The sequence below is a fragment of the Staurois parvus genome, unplaced genomic scaffold, assembly GCF_062004578.1.
Source record: "Staurois parvus isolate SC_StPar_1 unplaced genomic scaffold, SC_StPar_1.0 ptg000512l, whole genome shotgun sequence".
Taxonomy (NCBI): domain Eukaryota; kingdom Metazoa; phylum Chordata; class Amphibia; order Anura; family Ranidae; genus Staurois; species Staurois parvus.
Window position 1 is genome coordinate 490,610 of NW_028318308.1, and position 19,267 is coordinate 509,876.

Sequence of the window (19,267 nt, forward strand, 5' to 3'; positions counted from 1 at the left end):
GCTGCATTCTCGTGTTTTTACTTTGATATAAAACCTGAAATCTAATTGGTTAGTTTTAGTCACTTGTCCCCCCTTTCCTTCTACTCCAAGTGTTTGTAAGAGGTAATAAGGGGCAGAACCAAAGAGGAGATCCATTGTACACTACCAGCCTAGCACAGGGGGGCAATGAGTGTGGTACCTATGACCTGGTAAGTCCAAGTCCAGGGGGGCAATGAGTGTGGTACCTATGACCTGGTAAGTCCAAGTCCAGGGGGGCAATGAGTGTGGTACCTATGACCTGGTAAGTCCAAGTCCAGGGGGCAATGAGTGTGGTACCTATGACCTGGTAAGTCCAAGTCCAGGGGGCAATAAGTGTGGTACCTATGACCTGGTAAGTCCAAGTCCAGGGGGCAATGAGTGTGGTACCTATGACCTGGTAAGTCCAAGTCCAGGGGGCAATGAGTGTGGTACCTATGACCTGGTAAGTCCAAGTCCAGGGGGCAATGAGTGTGGTACCTATGACCTGGTAAGTCCAAGTCCAGGGGGCAATGAGTGTGGTACCTATGACCTGGTAAGTCCAAGTCCAGGGGGCAATAAGTGTGGTACCTATGACCTGGTAAGTCCAAGTCCAGGGGGCAATGAGTGTGGTACCTATGACCTGGTAAGTCCAAGTCCAGGGGGCAATGAGTGTGGTACCTATGGCCTGGTAAGTCCAAGTCCAGGGGGCAATGAGTGTGGTACCTATGACCTGGTAAGTCCAAGTCCAGGGGGCAATGAGTGTGGTACCTATGACCTGGTAAGTCCAAGTCCAGGGGGCAATAAGTGTGGTACCTATGACCTGGTAAGTCCAGGAATAATCACCGCCCTGCAGATAACTGGCATCTACTGATGATATTCATCAAAGTTACAATTAGCAATGAGCAAAAATGTACCCAGTTTTGGTCTTGGGTACTTCACCAAAATGTGGATGTTGAATCCAACCCCCATTGAAATCCATGGGAGTGTAGCCCCCTTTGTCCTAAACAGGGGCTACCACCTAAATTTAAATTTTGGGTGGTCTGTAGTCAGTTTAGGATGATTGTATAGATTTTCATTTGGTGATTCATGTAAAGCAAAGAAAAGAGCCTCTCCATAGTGTAAAACAATGCTTGTTAAAATGCTTTATCATATAAAGAAGTGCACTTCCACAAAGGTAAAACACATGTGCATGTATAAATATTCACCAACCAGGCGTGGACATCTACTTCCTGGTACGCGATGACGTCAGTAGGAAGCTCTGCCCAACGTGATTGCTCCTTGTGAGGAGGAATTGTAACGCTTTCTTTTTGATGGTATTTAATCACCACTGTTTTTTTTTTCTTTTTTTTTCATTTCTGCTAAACAAAACAAAATTTCCAAAAAATGTTTTACTTCGTTTCTGCTATAACATTTTACAAATAAGTAATTTTGAAATCCATGGGAGTGTAGCCTCCTTGTGTTATAAACCACCTAGCGGGGCCCCTAGCAGTCCACAGGACAGGATTCCCCAGGGCGCGGAGTCTAAGCCCCAGTCTGCTTGTTCGCCAGAGCCCCTGATGGTGGGGATGGGCTTGGAGCAGACAAAGACCAGGTCGCGACCCCTGAGTACCCCCGTCTGTGGCAGCGGGACCCGCCAGAGGTATGTGCAGGTAGAGAGCCTGATGTGAAGAGGTGGAAGACTGGATCCGAGCGGGATGGATGGATGGCAGAGTAGTAAGCGTGGTCAACGAGCCGGGTCAGTAACAGTGGGGTCAGCGTAGTACAAGGCGGCAGGCGGAAGAATAGTCAGGTCACTTGCAGGGGTCGGCAACAGGGGTTCAGATCAGGTACGGAGTATGCAGAAGAGAAGTCAGACTAGCCGGGGGATCAGAGCAGGAGAAGTCAGCGGAGGTCAGGTTCAGGCAGGGTCAGCAACAAATCTAGGAACACAGGAACACAAAGAAGAGACCATACGGCAATGGGTGTTAGTGCAGGGCAGGTTTAAATAGTGCGCCCTGCCCTGCTATTGGTGCCGGGTGAGCGGCCGCGATCGCGAGTGCGCATGCGCGGCTGCCGCCGTACAGGTCTCAGAGTCCGTCGGATCGGTTGGATCGGTGCTCCGCGCATACGCGGAGTCACTTGCCGCCGCGATCCCTGACACCTTGTCCTAAACAGGGGCTACCACCTAAATTTACATTTTGGGTGGGCTGTAGTCAGCTTAGGTAGATTGCATAGCTTTGCATTTGGTCTTACCCTAAGCTTGAATTGGGTTGTAATTCCTTACTGCGGTCAGTAGGTGTCACTGGTTCTCCCGGCAATAGAATGAGATTTCACAAACAGAACAGAGTTATAAATATTTATATGTCCTTTTGCCAGCCCTGTAAGAAGTTCAGGTCACTGATGCATGCTGGGGGGGGGGTATAAATACTTAGGACAGGCCATGTGCTTGCTCTCTTCCCCTGACGCGATGACGTCAGTAGGAAGCTCCAACCAACATGATTGCTCCTTTTGAGGAGGAATTGTAACACTTTCTTTTTGGTTGTATTTAATCACCACTGGGTTTTTTTTCTCTTTTTATGCTAAACAAAACAAACGACACAAAAAAAATGTCAAAAACAATTTTTTTTCTTTGTTTCTGCTAAAACATTTTGAAAATAAGTAATTTTGAAATCCATGGGAGTGTAGCCCCCTTGCCCTAAACACGGGCTGCCACCTAAATTTACATTTTGGGTGGGCTGTAGTCAGTTTAGGATGATTGTATAGCTTTTCATTTGGTCTTACCCTAAGCTGGAATTGGGCTGTAATTCCTTACTGAGGCCAGTAGGTGTCACTGGGGCTCATAGAATGAGATTTCACAAACAGAACAGAGTTATAAATATTTATATGTCCTTTAGCCAGCCCTGTAAAACATTCAGGTCACTGGTGCATGCTGGGGGAGGATATAAATTCTTAGGACACACCATGTGCTTGCTCTCTTCCCCTGGGCTTAGGCCTTAGGAGGTGCTGCTGGATGGAGCTCTGATTTAAGGCACAGTAGTATAAGGTGGGCTGAAGTGGTCCTGAAGCTGTCCTGCCTGGTATGGAGGAAGCTGTGCTAAGGAGAAGGTCCAGGGGAGGTCCCTTGTTGGAGAAAGCCAAGAGGAAGGTTGGTTTCTCACAGAGTATGGTGGCTCACTTGAAAGATGTAGTGAACTTGGGATTGTGCTTATAGTGGTGTTGCTGGGTCGGCTTAAAGGTTCTGACACTGTGAAGCTGGATATGGATCTGGAGATTCTGTAGGTGATCTTCATGGTATCTGGGATCCCTAACCCTCACCTTCATCACCTTTCTAAAATAAAAGTTTAAAAAGACAAAAGTTACTGGAACCCAATGTTCCTTTCAATCCCCCATTGTAGGAATGGACCACTCCCTGAGGTGATGTGCTGACCCGCCGCCTGCCTCTAGAGGTGCCATCACGCCTTTGGAGTGTCGGGGGCCAGACTTTAGAAATCAGTAATTGCTATTTTTTTGTCAACTTTATTACATACACATTTCTATTAGAGTGTTAAATGCGTTGTTTCTAAAAGGAATATTGCTCTGACAGTGTTCTTACAAGAAAACTCTTAATACAAGAACATGAATTCATATGGGGACCGGCAGCCCAGATACTCAACCTTTTTGGTTATAGTGTGTACTTTTTTTTTGCAAAGATGCAATGTCAGACAAAGAGAGCAGGCAGATTTTATGTCAAATAATTGAATAAGTGTCTTTTTTCTCTGAGACTGAAGACCAAAAGATTGTACATATTTGCAGCAAAGTTTTTGAAGCCTTTTTGATAGTCCACAATTTCATGGGGAGAGAGCAGGCAGATTTTATGTGTTTTTCTAAGACTGAAGACGGAAAAGTTGAACAGATTTGAAGCGCACCCTTTTATGCCTTTATTGGATAGGTCGGGACTTCTGAAGGAAAGAGAAAGCATATTGCTTGTGGATATAGAAAATCACTTTTTTTTAGTCTGAAGGTGTTGCAGATTTGCACCACAGCTAATAAGCAGGGATTGGGCAGACATTTTTCATTTGGACATGAAAAATGTGTGTTTTATTGTTTGAATTTGGAATCATAGAAATATCACACATTAGCACCACAAGTACATTTAGCCCCTTTTTTGGACAGTGACTGAGCGGGCACACTGCATCTTGCAATTAAAAAAAAAATTTGATTCAGGGACCAAACACAGAGAAATATTACAGTTTTGTACCACTGCTATTAAGCCTGGATGGCCAGGCCACAATTTCCAAGCAACTGGGTGTCCATATTGCATCTGGAAAAAAAAACTGTATTTTTTTTAATTTAAATTGAATAGAGAAAAAATTATGGATTTGCATCACACCTTTTAAAATTTTATTGGATAGAACATTTTCTGAGGGAGAGAGCAAGCAGATTGCATTTGGAAATAGAAATCAAATGTCTTTTCCCCAGGACCGGAGACAGAAAAATGTTACAGTTTTACTCCACAGCTGCCAAGCCTACATGGACAATCAGAGGCAGTGGTCACCCACCTTTAAGGCCCCACGGAACCACTAAACTTACAATTTTGAAGTGGCTCTCTGCCCCCCTCCCCCTGGGTCACACCGCTTTTTTTTTTTTTTTTTTTTTAGTCCGCAAACGTGCAAACTACAACGAAAAACCCGTAAGTGTTTCACAAAAAAGTGCAAGTGCAAAAACACCACACAAAAAGTGCACTTAGGGGTGTGCTTTGTCCTACCCCCGAAGGGGTTGGACCACTACCCTGATCCCCCGGGGCACGAAGCTCCTGACAGGGACAAGGTTCCCATTTGGTCCTCCTGGCCAAAAGGCCTGGTGGACCACCGTTCCTTATGCCCAGCCGAAGCCGGACATCCAGTACTTGGTCAGGGGGCTCTCCCGAAGAGAAAACCCCTAGGGACAGGGGAGGAAGGAACCAAAAGGCACACATCCTCCCCCTAGACTTCAGGGCAGGCCCGAGGACCCACACCCTCCATCATGTGAAGAAAACACACACATAAGTAAAAGTGACAAACGTGGGAGTGTAAAAATAAATAAATAAATAATTAAATAAATCTATAAAAATAATAAAAAAGTGGTCGTGCCCAAATTGTGCACTGACCAGACCCTGAGGCCTGTAGCAAAAAAATTGCCCAGGACTTGGCCAAAAGGCCCGGTCCTAAAGGCTCAGTGCAAAAAGTGTTTAAAACGCGGTAGGTCACACCGCTGCCTTATATACACAATGCTGTGGCTCTCTGCCCCCCTCCCCCTGGATCACACCACTGCTTTATACACACAATGCTCCGGCTCTCTGCCCCCCTCCCCCTGGATCACACCACTGCTTTATACACACAATGCTCCGGCTCTCTGCCCCCCTCCCCCTGGATCACACCACTGCTTTATACACACAATGCTCCGGCTCTCTGCCCCCCTCCCCCTGGGTCACACCGCTGCCTTATATACACAATGCTCCGGCTCTCTGCCCCCTTCCCTTTGGGTTACACCGCTGCCTTATACACACAATGCTCCGGCTCTCTTCCCCCCTCCCTCTGGGTCACACCGCTGCCTTATATACACAATGCTCTGGCTCTCTGCCCCCCTCCCCCTGGGTCACACCACTGCCTTATACACACAATGCTCCGGCTCTCTTCCCCCCTCCCCCTGGGTCACACCGCTGCCTTATACACACAATGCTCTGGCTCTCTGCCCCCCTCCCCCTGAGTCACACCGCTGCCTTATATACACAATGCTCCGGCTCTCTGCCCCCTCCCCCTGGGTCACACCGCTGCCTTATATACACAATGCTCCACCTCTCTGCCCCCCTCCCCCTGGGTCACACCGCTGCCTTATATACACAATGCTGTGGCTCTCTGCCCCCCTCCCCCTGGGTCACACCGCTGCCTTATATACACAATGCTCCACCTCTCTGCCCCCCTCCCCCTAGGTCACACAGCTGCCTTATACACACAATGCTCTGACTCTCTGCCCCCCTCCCCTGGATCACACTGATGCCGTATGCACATGTAGCACCCTCCTACTTAGCTAGGGGGAGCTCTAGTTCAATTGTTAGTGAGAAGAGCTGAGTAGCAGCCTGGGTGTGATAGCTAACAGGGCCAAATTTGGGTCAGAGCTGAGAGGCTCTGCAGACCAGCTCTCTGAAACTTCCCCCTGTTGTAGAACTTTTGAGAAAGATCTAGAAACAGTGGGCGGAGGTGAGGAGTGGCTAGTCTGTACTCTTAGACGATCCTGACCAATCCCCAACTGGAGGCTTGGCAAGGGGCCAGGACAGCCTTTAAGAGTAACCAAGCTTGATCAGCAGTAGGAGAGTTGGAGGAGAGTTCGGGTGGAAGATGAGGAATTGAGGCTGAAGAGCAGGAGCCTGGGAGGGGGTGTAGATAGGAGAGGGGCTCACCTCCAGGCAGGAAGCGTGGAAGGAGGAAAGCTTGGAATTTCACCGCCCCCCTGAGAGAGGACCACCTGTGTGGCAGGGAAGGAGCGGCCTAGCTAGAAGGCCTGGTAGCAGCCACCAACCCACCATCAACTCATACGAAGGACTAAGTAAGTAGACCTGCACCAGCTTGGCCAAATAGGGGAAGGAGCACTCTGGTGGAAAGCCAGATTAGCAACTACTCAGGACTACATCAGCAACTCCTAAAGGGGTGCTACACACACAATGCTTCTGCTCTCTGCACCCCCTCCCTCCCTCTGGATCACAGAAGTGCTCCTTCCCCTATCTGGCCAAGGGGGTGCAGGTCTACTCACTTAGTCCTTCTTCTGAGTTGCTGGTGGGTTGGTGGCTGCTACCAGGCCTTCTAGGTCTTTTACACATTGCTCTGGCTCTCTGACCCCCTCCCCCTGAATCATACTGCTGCCTTATACACACAATTCTCCAGCCCCCCCCCCCCAGCAACCTGCATCCCACTGCTACCTTACAAAGAGTCTTCATTGGACCTCACCTCCTTATCTATCCATGTTCTGAAGCTCTGTGCTCCCTCCCATAGTCTGTGATCAGTACTGCCATTGGAAGTCCCCTCATTCTTCAACTCCCACTCTCTGCACTACTCCCCATGCCTCCCTCAGAGTTCACAGGAGCCGGAATTACAGAAGAGGTATCGGGGTATCAATGCACGCTGACAGTATTGACAGTACACATCAAGAACAACACTGGAAACAACCTCCGCCACAATGTTGATTTGCAGCAGAACCCCTGGGGACCACCAAAACTTCTCATGCTCCATCAGTGGTCCATGGACCACTGGTTGGCGACCACTGATCCGAGGGACTGCGTTAGCATATACTGCATCTGGAAATAATTAAAAACTGGGGAACCAGTGACTAAGCTCTGTGGGCGGAGTGAAACATGTTAGCATTGCGGCCTGGCTGGAGTCGGAGATGAGGCTATCATACACCTTCATACAGCGTTTTCTAGAGATGTGTGTCTTCCAGGACTTTTCCCTTTTACAAAAGAGTCCCTGAAACGAACATAATTTATCTGAATATCTGAAATATAGAATAGATCCCATCTCCTCTTATAGCAAGACTTCCAAGCATTTCCTATTGGTAATTTAGCTTGGTGTATCTTCTCCACTAGTTGATTTTTTTATCCACAAATGGACGAATGAATAGAAACTGCCATTGTTTGGGATATACAAGATTGCTGGCTCTTCTTCATATGTGCAGATGATGTTTCTTCAACAATACACATTTGTGGGACTTGAAGGCCTTTGTAAACATAGCCCAGTTTCTCTTTGGTTCCAGGTGTGTGAATCCCATAAACCCCATTGTTCAGAGACCAAAAGGGTCCATGACTCATTCACAACATGTTTTCAGACCATATTGATTCTGTTTCTGCCTCTTGGGATAGTCAAACGTAGTCTGGCACTGTCCTTCGACCTGAAAACATAACAACAACACAAGGAACTCTCCAAGGATCTGCTGTGTATTCTGGGGAACCTTAGGAGGGGCTTGTGTGTGTTTTTTTTTCTTTTTAAAAAGCCAGCAATGAATGTCAGTTGCCATCAATGTAAACTGTACAATTTACCATTTTTTGATTTGTAAATGTCTCTTTTGCTGTAGCACATCCTGCTGCAACAATGGAAAAAATTGCTTTGAGTCTGGTATGGACTTTAAGGGGGGCGCCATGCAAAAACAAAAAAAAAACAAAAACAAAATGCATGAGGTTCTCCTAAAAATCTATATTAGACCCTTAATATGAACATATAGCCTGTATGGCCAGCAAAGGGGGGAAACAGTCATGCACCCAACCTCCTCCTCCTCCCTGCCAAGACAATGCCCTCAACATGGGGTGGGTGCCTTGCTGGGGGAACCTACCAAGCTCAGTATCTTGTCCCTATGTTGATGAGAAATATGGCCTCTTCCCCACAATGCTTGTCCAGAAATTGTGGGGGTCTGTTAGGCAGGGGGCTTATTATAATCTGGAAGCCCCCTTTATTAATAAAGGAGCCCCCAGATACCACCCCCTTCTGAAATGATTATGGGGTACATAGTACCCCTACTCATTCAGAAAAAAAGGTTGTACCCTAAAAATAAAGGCCCCTTAACTTTTGACAAGTCCTTTAGAAATAGAAATCCCCAAAAATGTCCCACATTGTAAATCCACTATCAGTCATGATGTCCTTCACCTTATGACTTGCTGAAAAAAAAAATTTCCTGTCCCACACGACCGATCCTGACAGTGATGAATGTCAAATAACAGTTCTCCAAGCTGTCATCAATTATGTAAGGGAAGGGAATAGTGGTGATATCACTCACAGTCCTCCACTCACTCTGATGGGAATACTTTAGACCTTGTTTTCTCCCATCTTTGTACTCCCTACAACCTCACAAACACCCCCTTTCCTCTCTATGATCACAATCTCATCACCTTCACAGTCTCCTCATCTTCAAACACCTATCCCTCCGATCAGCAAACAATTACCAGCAGAAACCTTCACAACTTGAACCCGGCTCCTTTCCACTCTGCAACTGACCGTCTCTATGACAGAATCTCTCCCCTGTCCTGCCCTGACCTGGCCACTGCTGTCTACAACAGTTCCCTTTCATCCACACTAGACTCACTTGCTCCTCTATCAACACGAAGCATCAGGCCCCCGAATCTTGGCAGACTGACGACACCAGGAATCTTAAACGACATAGTCGTGCGCTGGAGCGATTGTGGCATAAAACCAAATCCCAGCAAGCATTCACCCGATATAAATCTGCTCTCTTAACATACAATTCCTCCCTCCATGCTGCCAAACAAGCCGACTTTGTCACTCTTATTAATACCTTGTCATCCAGTCCTCAGCGTCTCTTCTCTGCTTTTAACTTTCTACTTTCTCCACCTCCACCCAGTTCCTCACTCACTGCTTACGAGATTGGAAATCATTTCAGAAACAAGATTGATGCAATTCGTATGGGCATCACCACTGCACAGACATCCATCCCACTTAGCACACCTTATACTAAACCTCCCTCAACACTTTCCTCTTTTGACCTTCTACTACCGAAGAGGTCACTAAGGTTTTCTCAGAAGCCCGTCTCACTACCTGCCACCTGGATCCTGTCCCCTCACAACTACTACGGTCACCCTCTTCTTTCATGCTATGCTCCCTCACTCACTCAAATCTTCTATCTCTCCATCTCTAATGGTGCCTTCCCCTCCCCTCCCCTCTAAAGCATGCGCACATCACTCCCATACTTAAAAAGCCCTCCCTGGACCCCACCAACCTGAACAACTTAAGACCCATCTCCCTGCCCCCGTTTACCTCTAAACTCTCAGAACACTTAGTCTACAATCGCCTGAACTCCTACCTCACTGACAACAACCTTCTTGACCCTTTACAGTCTGGCTTTCGCTCTCTACACTCCACTGAAACTGACCTACTAAAACTCACTAATGATCTACTAACTGCTAAAAACCAATGGCCACTACTCCATACTCATCCCAACCAATGGCCACTACTCCGTACTCATCCCAACCAATGGTCACTACTCCGTACTCATCCCAACCAATGGCCACTGCTTCATACTCATCCTAACCAATGGTCACTACTCCGTACTCATCCCAACCAATGGCCACTACTCCGTACTCATCCCAACCAATGGCCACTACTCCATACTCCTCCCAACCAATGGCCACTACTCCGTACTCATCCCAACCTATGGCCACTATTCCGTACTCATCCCAACCAATGGCTACTACTCCGTACTCATCCTAACCAATGGCCACTACTCCGTACTTATCCCAACCAATGGACACTACTCTGTACTCATCCCAACCAATGGCCACTCTTCCATACTCATCCCAACCAAGGGTTACTACTCCATACTCATCCCAACCAATGGCCACTACTCCGTACTCATCCCAACCAATGGCCACTACTCCGTACTCATCCCAACCAATGGCCACTACTCCATACTCATCCCAACCAATGGCCACTACTCCGTACTCATCCCAACCTATGGCCACTACTCCGTACTCATCCCAACCAATGGCCACTACTCCATACTCATCCCAAACTATGGCCACTACTCCGTACTCACCCCAACCAATGGCCCCTACTCCGTACTCATCCCAACCAATGGCCACTACTCTGTACTCATCCCAACCTATGGCCACTACTCCGTACTCATCCCAACCAATGGCCACTACTCCATACTCTTACTGCTTGACCTCTCTGCTGATTTTGATACCGTTGACCATCCCCTCCTCCTCAAAAAAAAACTCCATTCTCTTGGCCTGCAAGACTCTGCTTTCTCCTTGTTAGTAACCACCTAGCGGGGCCTCTAGCAGTCCACAGGACAGGATTCCCCAGGGCGCGGAGTACACCCGTCTGTGGTAGAGAGATCCGCCAGGGGTATGTGCAGGTAGAGAGCCTGACGTGAAGAGGTGGAAGACGGGATCCGAGTGGGATGGATGGATGGCGGAGTAGTAAGCGTGGTCATATGGGCCGGGTCGGTAACAGTGGGACCAGCGTAGTACAAGGCGGCAGGCAGAAGAATAGTCAGGTCACTCGCTGGGGTCGGTAACAGAAGTTCAGATCAGGTATGGGGATTATCCAGAAGAGAGGTCAAACTAGCCAGGGGGTCAGAGCAGGAGAAATCAGCGGAGGTCAGGTTCAGGCAAGCAACGAATCTCAAATAGCAGGAACACAGGAGCAAAGATCAGACCATACGACAACTTGTGTCTGTGCAGGGCTGGTTTAAGTAGCCCACCCTGCACCTGACAGGCGCAGCCTAGGTCCTAGTGCCTGCCCAGCACCGTCATAGGTGCCTGGTGCGCCTGGGTCCTAGTGCCCTGCTGCCTGCATGTCTTGACAGACACCTACGCATGTGCAGACCCATGCGTCGCGATGGTCCCTGACACTCCTGCTTCTCCTCCTACCTATCGCAGCACTCCTTCAGTGTTACCTATAACTCTGGCTCCTCCTCTTCACTCCCTCTTTCTGTAGGGGTCCCTCAAGGTTCTGTCCTTGGACCCCTACTCTTCTCCATCTACACCTCCTCCCTTGGTCACTTGATAAACTCCCATGACTTTTAATACCATCTCTATGCTGATGACACACAAATCTATCTTTCTACTCCTCACCTCACCCCTTCAGTCTCCTCCTCACCTCACCCCTTCAGTCTCCTCCACACCTCACCCCTTCAGTCTCCTCCTCACCTCACCCCTTCAGTCTCCTCCTCACCTCACCCCTTCAGTCTCCTCTCGCATTGCTAACCTACAAAGTGACATATCGGCATGGATGTCACTCCTCTTCCATCTGGCGGATTAGGATGGCTGCTTTCTCCATTTCCCTGAGACCCGCTGTGGATGACATCCTGCCTCACTGATGTTGTTCCTCTCCCCCTTCGCTATATCTGGTACCCAAGTATGGTCAGAGAACTCATCATCACCATGACCAGATCTAAGAGGGTGCTGGGGTGGGGTGCTGGGGTGGGGTGGGGTGCACCCCCCCCCGCAATTTCATTTATTCCCCCCAAGGCTGGTCACCACATTGACATTCTGAGGAGTGGAAGGCAGCTTGCTGCAGGGAGCTAAAATGAAAAAGTCTGCAGAGAAGTGGCAGCGGCAGACAGGAGACAGCCGGGAGGAGGTGCGGGTTGTGCTATGTTCTCCCCCTCCTCTATGCAGCTAGTGATACAGAATTTCTAGATCAGACTGTACACAGTTTTATTACTTGCCTCCTACCCACATTTCCTGCTGCTAGGAGGTAATCAGCCCTTGGAGGAGATAGGGGGTGGGTAAAGAAACCATGCGTGAATAGCCTGATGAAGGAGCATTTGCAGCATGGAGGAGCACAGCACAGCCCGCACCACCTCTGTAGCAATTTCCCTCATGTAAGGAGTGGGTGTGAGGGGGGATGGTGGTTGAGGAAATAAAAATCATTTGTGCTTGGGATGAGAGGCTTGTGAAGGGGAAAGGCTAAATGTGTTGGGAATGGTAATTTGGGAGGATTTGTGCTAGGAGAGCAATGGGGTGGATATGTACTAGGAGGCGGGATTGGGTGTTTGTGTTAAGAGGGGTTGAGGTGATTTTGGCTAAGAGGGGGAATGGGGGGATTTGTTCCCCTGTACATTGCCCCGCTGACCCCCTTCCTTTGTACTGCTGACCCCATGTCCTCTGTCCTGCTGACCCCATGTCTTCTGTCCTGATGACCCCCTGTCCTCTGCCTGCTCACCCCTATCTTCCATCCTGTTGACCCCTGTACTTTTTTGCTACCAACCCCGGTCCTCTGTGTTCTCCCAACCCCTGTCCTATGTCATGCTGATTCCTGTCCTCCATCCTGCTGGCCCCTGTACACTGCCCTGCAGACCCTTCTCTTCTGCCATACTGACCGCATCCTCTGCTCTGCTGACCCCTTCCCTCCATGCTGCTGACTCCTGTACATTGCCCTCCACACCCTTCTCCTCTACCTTGCTGATCCCTGTCCTCTGCCCTTATGACTCCTATCCTATGCCCTGCTGACCCCTGCACACTACCCTGCTGACCCCCTGTCCTCTGCTATGCTGATCCCGGTTTTCTGCTTTGATAACCCCTGCTGTCCACCCAGCTGACCCTTGTCCTTTGCCCTTTTGATGCACTGTACACTGCCCTACTGATTCTTGTAAACTCCCCTGCTGACCTCGCATCCTCTGCCCTGCTGACCCCCTGTACACTGCCCTGCAGACTCCCTGTCCTCTTCCCTGCTGCCCTCTGTATACTGCCCTGATAACCCACTGAACATTGCCCTACACTAATGGCCTCTGTATGCTGCCTCAAAAAGTGCTGACCCTTGTCCTCTGCCCTGTTGATCTCCTGTACACTGCCTTACTTACTCCTATACACTACCCTGCTGACCTTGCATCCTCTGCTCCCCTGACATTTTTTTACTGTACCCCCATATCAGACAGGCTAGATCTGGCCTTGATCATCACTATCACCCTCCTCAATACTGGAGCCAATGTGGCAGGAACATGTGCTCCTCCTCAACCTGAGACAATGAATTGCTGTGTATCCTCTTGCAGCAAGTGGCTGATATTGTGCTTCATTGACTCAACTGACTCCTGTTTCTGTGGATGAGGAGGCAGAAGAGTAGATTTTTAGAGTGTAAATGTACACAATCATGGGGCGTGTCCTAATCTGACATCAAAAGGTTTGTTAACAAATCAACTGAGAGCTGAGCTCAGCCTCGCCCTGGGCAGAAAAGATGTGACCGGTTCACCTGCATTTCTAGTTCCAGAGACTTTCCTTTAATTTCTCTTCTGCTGTCAGCGATGGTGTCTGCTGAGAGCTGAGCTGGAATGTTCCGTCTGTCTGGACATTTATACCGATCCTGTGACCCTGAAATGTGGACACAACTTCTGCCGGGTCTGTATTGATTGTGTGCTGGATACACAGGAGGGGTCTGGAGGATATTCCTGTCCTGAATGCAGAGAGAAGTTTCCAGGTCGTCCTGCAATGCAGAAGAACATGTCTGCTCAGCCTGATCAGGAGGAGTCCGGGGTCTTCTGTACTCACTGTGTGGACTCTCCTGTACCTGCTGTTAGATCCTGTCTACTCTGTGAGGTTTCTCTGTGTGATAAACACCTGAAAGCTCACAACAAGTCCCCAGAACACATCTTATCTGACCCCACCTTGTCCATGGAGAGCAGGAAATGCTCCGTCCATAAGAAGATCCTGGAGTATTACTGCACTGAGGATGAGACCTGTATCTGTATGTCTTGTTATGTGATTGGAGGACATAAAGGACATGAGATGGAGTCACTGGATGGGGCTTCTGAGAAGAAGAAGGACACACTGAGGAATGTTCTGCAGAAACTTCTGACAAAGAGAGAGAAGATGGAGGAGAGAGTCCAGAGTCTACAGGAACACAGGAGGAAAGTAGAAGAAGAAGAAGCTGGTGACACCGAGAGAGTCACTGCCCTGTTTATAGACCTCAGGAGACGTCTGGAAGACCTGGAGAAGAGAGTCCTGAGGGACATCTCCGGGAGGGCAGAGCGGGTCTCCATCTTCATCCGGGATCTGGAAATAAAGAAGGAGGAGCTGTCCAGGAAGATGCGTGACATTGAGGAGATGTGTAACATGACGGATCCACTGACTGTCCTACAGGAATCAGACACAGGTGACTTGTGTGATACTGAGGATGGAGATGATGAGGACAGAGAGAGACATGAGGACCTCCTCCATGATGGAGGGGGGCTGGGTGTGGTGGGGGTCTTACACACAGGTTTATCTGATATAATAAGAGAGGTAAATGTATCCTTCCCCATACAGAAAGCTGCAGACATATTACTGGATGGAAACACAGCTAGTAATAATCTACAGATATCAGATGACGGGAAAACTGCATCCAAGTCAGATAGGAACCAGAAGCGTCCAGAAAAAACAGAGAAATTCCAGTGGCATCCTCAGGTGATGAGCAGTCAGAGGTTCTCCTCAGGGAGACATTACTGGGATGTGGATGTTGGGGGGTCAAAATGCTGGATAGTTGGGATGTGTTACCCCAGTATAGACAGGAGAGGACGCGGGTCAGGAATTGGAAAGAATAACAAATCCTGGGGTTTGGACAGGACTGATGATCGGTATTTAGTGAGACATGACAGTATAGAGACCCCCTTACCTGCCAATCCCTCCAGTAACAGAGTCAGGATATATCTGGATTATGAGGCTGGGCGGATCTCCTTCTATGATCTGTGTGACCCGATCCGACACCTCCACACCTTCACCACCACCTTCACTGAGCCCCTCCATGCCGGGTTTAACGTATTTGAAGGTTGTATAAAGATATGTGAGGTATATCGGGAGGTGTGAGAACTCCGCCCACAGTCTGGTGACATCACAGTGGCAGGTGGTGGGATTGGTTTATTGATCAGCCAATGATTGGAGGAAGTGGTGAGGGCTGAGTATGCAGGCCTCCTTCTGATAAATGCTAGTTACCTGGCTGTGTCTATTGTGGTACTAAAGAAAACCAGATATGATGCCGCCTGTCACTGACATTGACACAGCAGTCTTTGTTTTTCTGAGTCCTCCTGTAACTTTGTTTTTTTACCTGTTGGTTCTGCTGTTATTTCCCAACCCCCTTTAACTAGACATGTGCGATTCACTTCACTACAGATGAAAATTCAGATGACATTTTTGTTATTCGGATATTCGGATGTATCCATGCTGATGCGGACAAGGACGTCTTCCCCACAACCCTGGCCCGGTGGCTGTGGGGGGTTCAGGGGGTAGCTTGTCAGAATCTGGAAGCCCCCTTTAACAAGGGGGTCCCCAGATTCTCCCCATGTAAATGAGTATGGAGTACATAGCACCCCTACTCATCCACCAACAAAATGTGAAAAGTACATCAAAACACAGACAGTTTTTTGACAAGTCCTTTATTTAAACAAAGAAATTTAAAAGCGTCCCCCGATGTAAATTCCATGCCAATCACCATAAATTCATGCCGCCGACCCACCGAACTTGTCAAATGACAGCTGCTTCTCCCCCGCTGATGAGTTCACATGGGGGCGGGGGTCACCCAGTGATGTCACCGAGTGGCCATGCCCCCTATGATGTCATAAACCTTCTTTTAAAATAAAGGACGTGTCAAAAAATGCCTGTGTGTTTTTATGTACTTTTCACATTTTTTGATGAATGAGTAGGGGGCACTATGTACATAGGGGCGTCTGGGATATGGGGGACCCCTTGTTAAAAGGGCCTTTGAAATTCCAATCAACTACCACCTGCACCCCCGCAACCTCCTGGCCAAGGCTAAAGGGAAGAGGCCCTTCCTCATTAACATAGGGCCAAGGTGCTTTGGAGGGGAGCCCTTCGACCCAAAGCACCCACCCATGTTGAGAGCATGTGGATTGGTATGATCCAGGAGGGGGAGGGGCGCTCAGCCATCCCCTCCTTTTACTGGCCTGCCTAGATGCATAATGGTCTGGTATGGATTTTGGGGGGACCCTCACGCCATTCTCTACAAACATTTTGGTGTAGGGTTGCCCTCCGAATCCATACTATCCCTGAAGGGCCTGATAAGGATGGGGGGCCCCATGCTGGGTTTTTTTTCATTTTCTAATGCCGGCTCTTCTTTTCTTTCCATTCTGTTGTCAGCGGGGAACCCCACTGACAGCAGACGGATCATGATTGTTAAGGATGTGCCCATGCCTTAACAACCAGCTATGCCAAGCTGTTTTTTTTTTTCAAAAGACCTAAATGAATCCAAAATAAATTCCAAAAATAAAAATCAGTTCAGGACAAGGAATCCAATTATATGAAAAAAATTCTAAAGCCGAATCATTTTAACACAACGGATATGACAATACAAATGTATTTACTTAACAAATGAATCCTAGAAGAAACATATTTTTTTGTTATGCACATCTCTGCCTTTAACAGGCCAATCTGTCCAGCAAACGTGGCAGTTAGAGGGTTGGAACAAACCATTTACCACTGACAGAGGTGATAACAATGATCGTTTTTTATTCATTTATGTAAAACCTTTATCCCAAAATGGAAACAAAATGTTGGTGTGACGGCTTCAAAAGTATTATCTGATGTTCATCTTTCATTTGTTAGTCACTTATGTAAAGTCCATCTCAATCTCCTCGTCCATCAAACACCCCCCTCTCCAGACAATGCTGCTGTCCAAGGGGGTCTCCACTGCTCCTCCATAGATACAGGAGCCACCCTAGGACAGGAAGAGTGTTACTGGCAGGATCACCAGGGGGAAATAATAGGAAAAAACTGATTAAAAATAGAAAATGAATGCAGCCACCACATCTAAGGATTGGTAAGGTCCAATCTATATAATGTTTGTTTTTGGGTGTAATACCACTTTAAGTCTCTGCCCCAGAACAAGCATGCTGTAAATACGAATCAGAAAAGTGTCCTCATCTCTATACTTGTTCCGGGTCAGAGACTGAGACGGTATTGAAGCCAAAGTATCAGCATGACAGCCAGGGAACTAGCATTCTCAAATGGAGAGTTCATCAATGGCAGCCCCCATGATTCTCTCATGACAGTTGCTCTTTAAATATAATAAATGCCATTCAATAACTGACAGGATGATAACTGCCATTTGTGTCTGGATTCCAAGGACAGTTCCGGGATTGATAGATTTGTTCCTGGAAATGTTGCTGATTTTAATAATCATTTCTCCAAATATTTCCATTATTGTTTTGTATTACAGAGTAACGTCCCCTTCATGGTAATAATCGGTGACGGGTATTTTATTCCTCATTTTACTGTTTCTATCGATGTCGGCAGTTTTCAGTCCTGGAAATACTCATCTCCTTCATACAGGACAGAATTCTGGGAAATCTCTGGAAGATATATGGGGAATAATGAAGTTGTCTCACTTCCTGGTAAAGCTGAACTCTGGGCTAAATACACAGATGAGATATAATATATATATATGGAGTGTATTACCTGACAAAAATCTATATTTCTGTCCATCCAGTCCTGAGATATAAGCAGCTCTACAGTTCTACCACAGCACAGCCCTGTCTGGCAGAGGAGACCTGATCTTTCGCTGTTGCAGTTCAGTAGCACTTACAGGTCTTGTCCCTCCCCGAGCCTGTCACTGGACAGTAAGAGGAGAAGCAGCAGACTGATGAGCTCATCACTCTGCTCTCTCCTCCTATCAGCATGCTGCTTGCACTGAAGCACCTCTGATTGGCTCCTTGTTCTCCTCCTCCCTCCCCCAGTCTGAGCTCTGCTGTACAGGAACTATGAGAGGCTGATACCAGGTCCCATTCAGGTCCTCACATGGCTTGTATATAGAGAAGACATGTAATGATGTATTCATGTATACAGAGCTGCATTCATTCCTCTTTTATCTGCCCGGAGTTCAGCTATAAAGGACAGAAGACACCCCGACATTCACCTCCTCATTGCTTTCCTAAGATTTTCTTAGATTTGTTCTGGGAATGTTTTCTCCTAAAGTCTCCATTTATACAGAGAAATGTTCTTGTATCATATAGTGATAGGAAGTGATGAGGATTTGGTGTTATAGGGGAACGGCCGGACCGAGGAGCTGATAGGACTAGTATTGTCCGTGTCTAAAGGGGTCCCCGGGAATCTTTATTTCCTAGAAAAGAATCCAGAAATAGATCTGCAGATGAGGGTCTGGATTGTGCTTGGCAGAAGAGCTGACAATCCACCTCAGATTTCCCCTATGATAACCCCAGAGACATCTATCATCTGTTATGGTCATCCAGCCGTCTGCCGTCCCCCAGAGGAGCCGATTAGGAATTGTCATTCTTCTATTGGTCATGTTCTAGTTCTATCACTGGAGTCATGTGATCAGATCTGCCAATCATTTTTCGGATCTTGTATGACCCAATCATGTCTAGTAATTAGAAGTGATTGGAAGGAATCGTATTGTATTGGAAGAGATTTCTGTATAATAAATGGAGATGAAGCATTTCCTCAGATTGGGTTGTGTTGTGCTCACTATGATAGGAGAAGTTCTGGAACCCCAAAGAGCCGTGACACCAGGGTTACTGTGTATATTCAGGATGAGCCCCGCCCCTGCACACTACATGATCCGAGCCAGAAGAAGCCCCACCCACATCCACCAATGGGGATCAGTTTAGAGGCTGATAGGGGGAGGGGCTGGAGGATGACACTCCCACACAGGGCCTTCTGCAGCTCACAGATGGACATGACCTGAAATGATGGAGGTCTACTGAGGTCTTTATTATTTCAGTAAAGAAGCTGAAAAACAAAGAAATCTAGATATTGGAATGGAGTCATTCTGCTGTGATGGGGCTGAAGTCATTTCCCATGATCCTCGGAGAGAGTATAACAGGAGAT

The 19,267-nt window shown here is 47.8% G+C and overlaps 1 protein-coding gene across 1 annotated transcript; it reads left to right on the forward strand.

Annotated features, from left to right (window-relative positions):
- The first annotated feature begins 13,731 nt into the window (after window positions 1–13,731).
- On the forward strand, window positions 13,732–18,883 carry LOC149451874 (E3 ubiquitin-protein ligase TRIM21-like). Its single transcript, XM_089690049.1, has one exon. It carries the CDS (start codon window positions 13,922–13,924, stop codon window positions 15,272–15,274), a length of 1,353 nt encoding a protein of 450 aa, XP_089546175.1. The 5' UTR covers window positions 13,732–13,921; the 3' UTR covers window positions 15,275–18,883.
- The last annotated feature ends 384 nt before the right edge of the window (window positions 18,884–19,267 follow it).

Coding starts and splice junctions, on each gene's coding strand:
- LOC149451874 (XM_089690049.1), top strand. CDS start 13,922: ATGCAGAAGAACATGTCTGCTCAGCCTGATCAGGAGGAGTCCGGGGTC.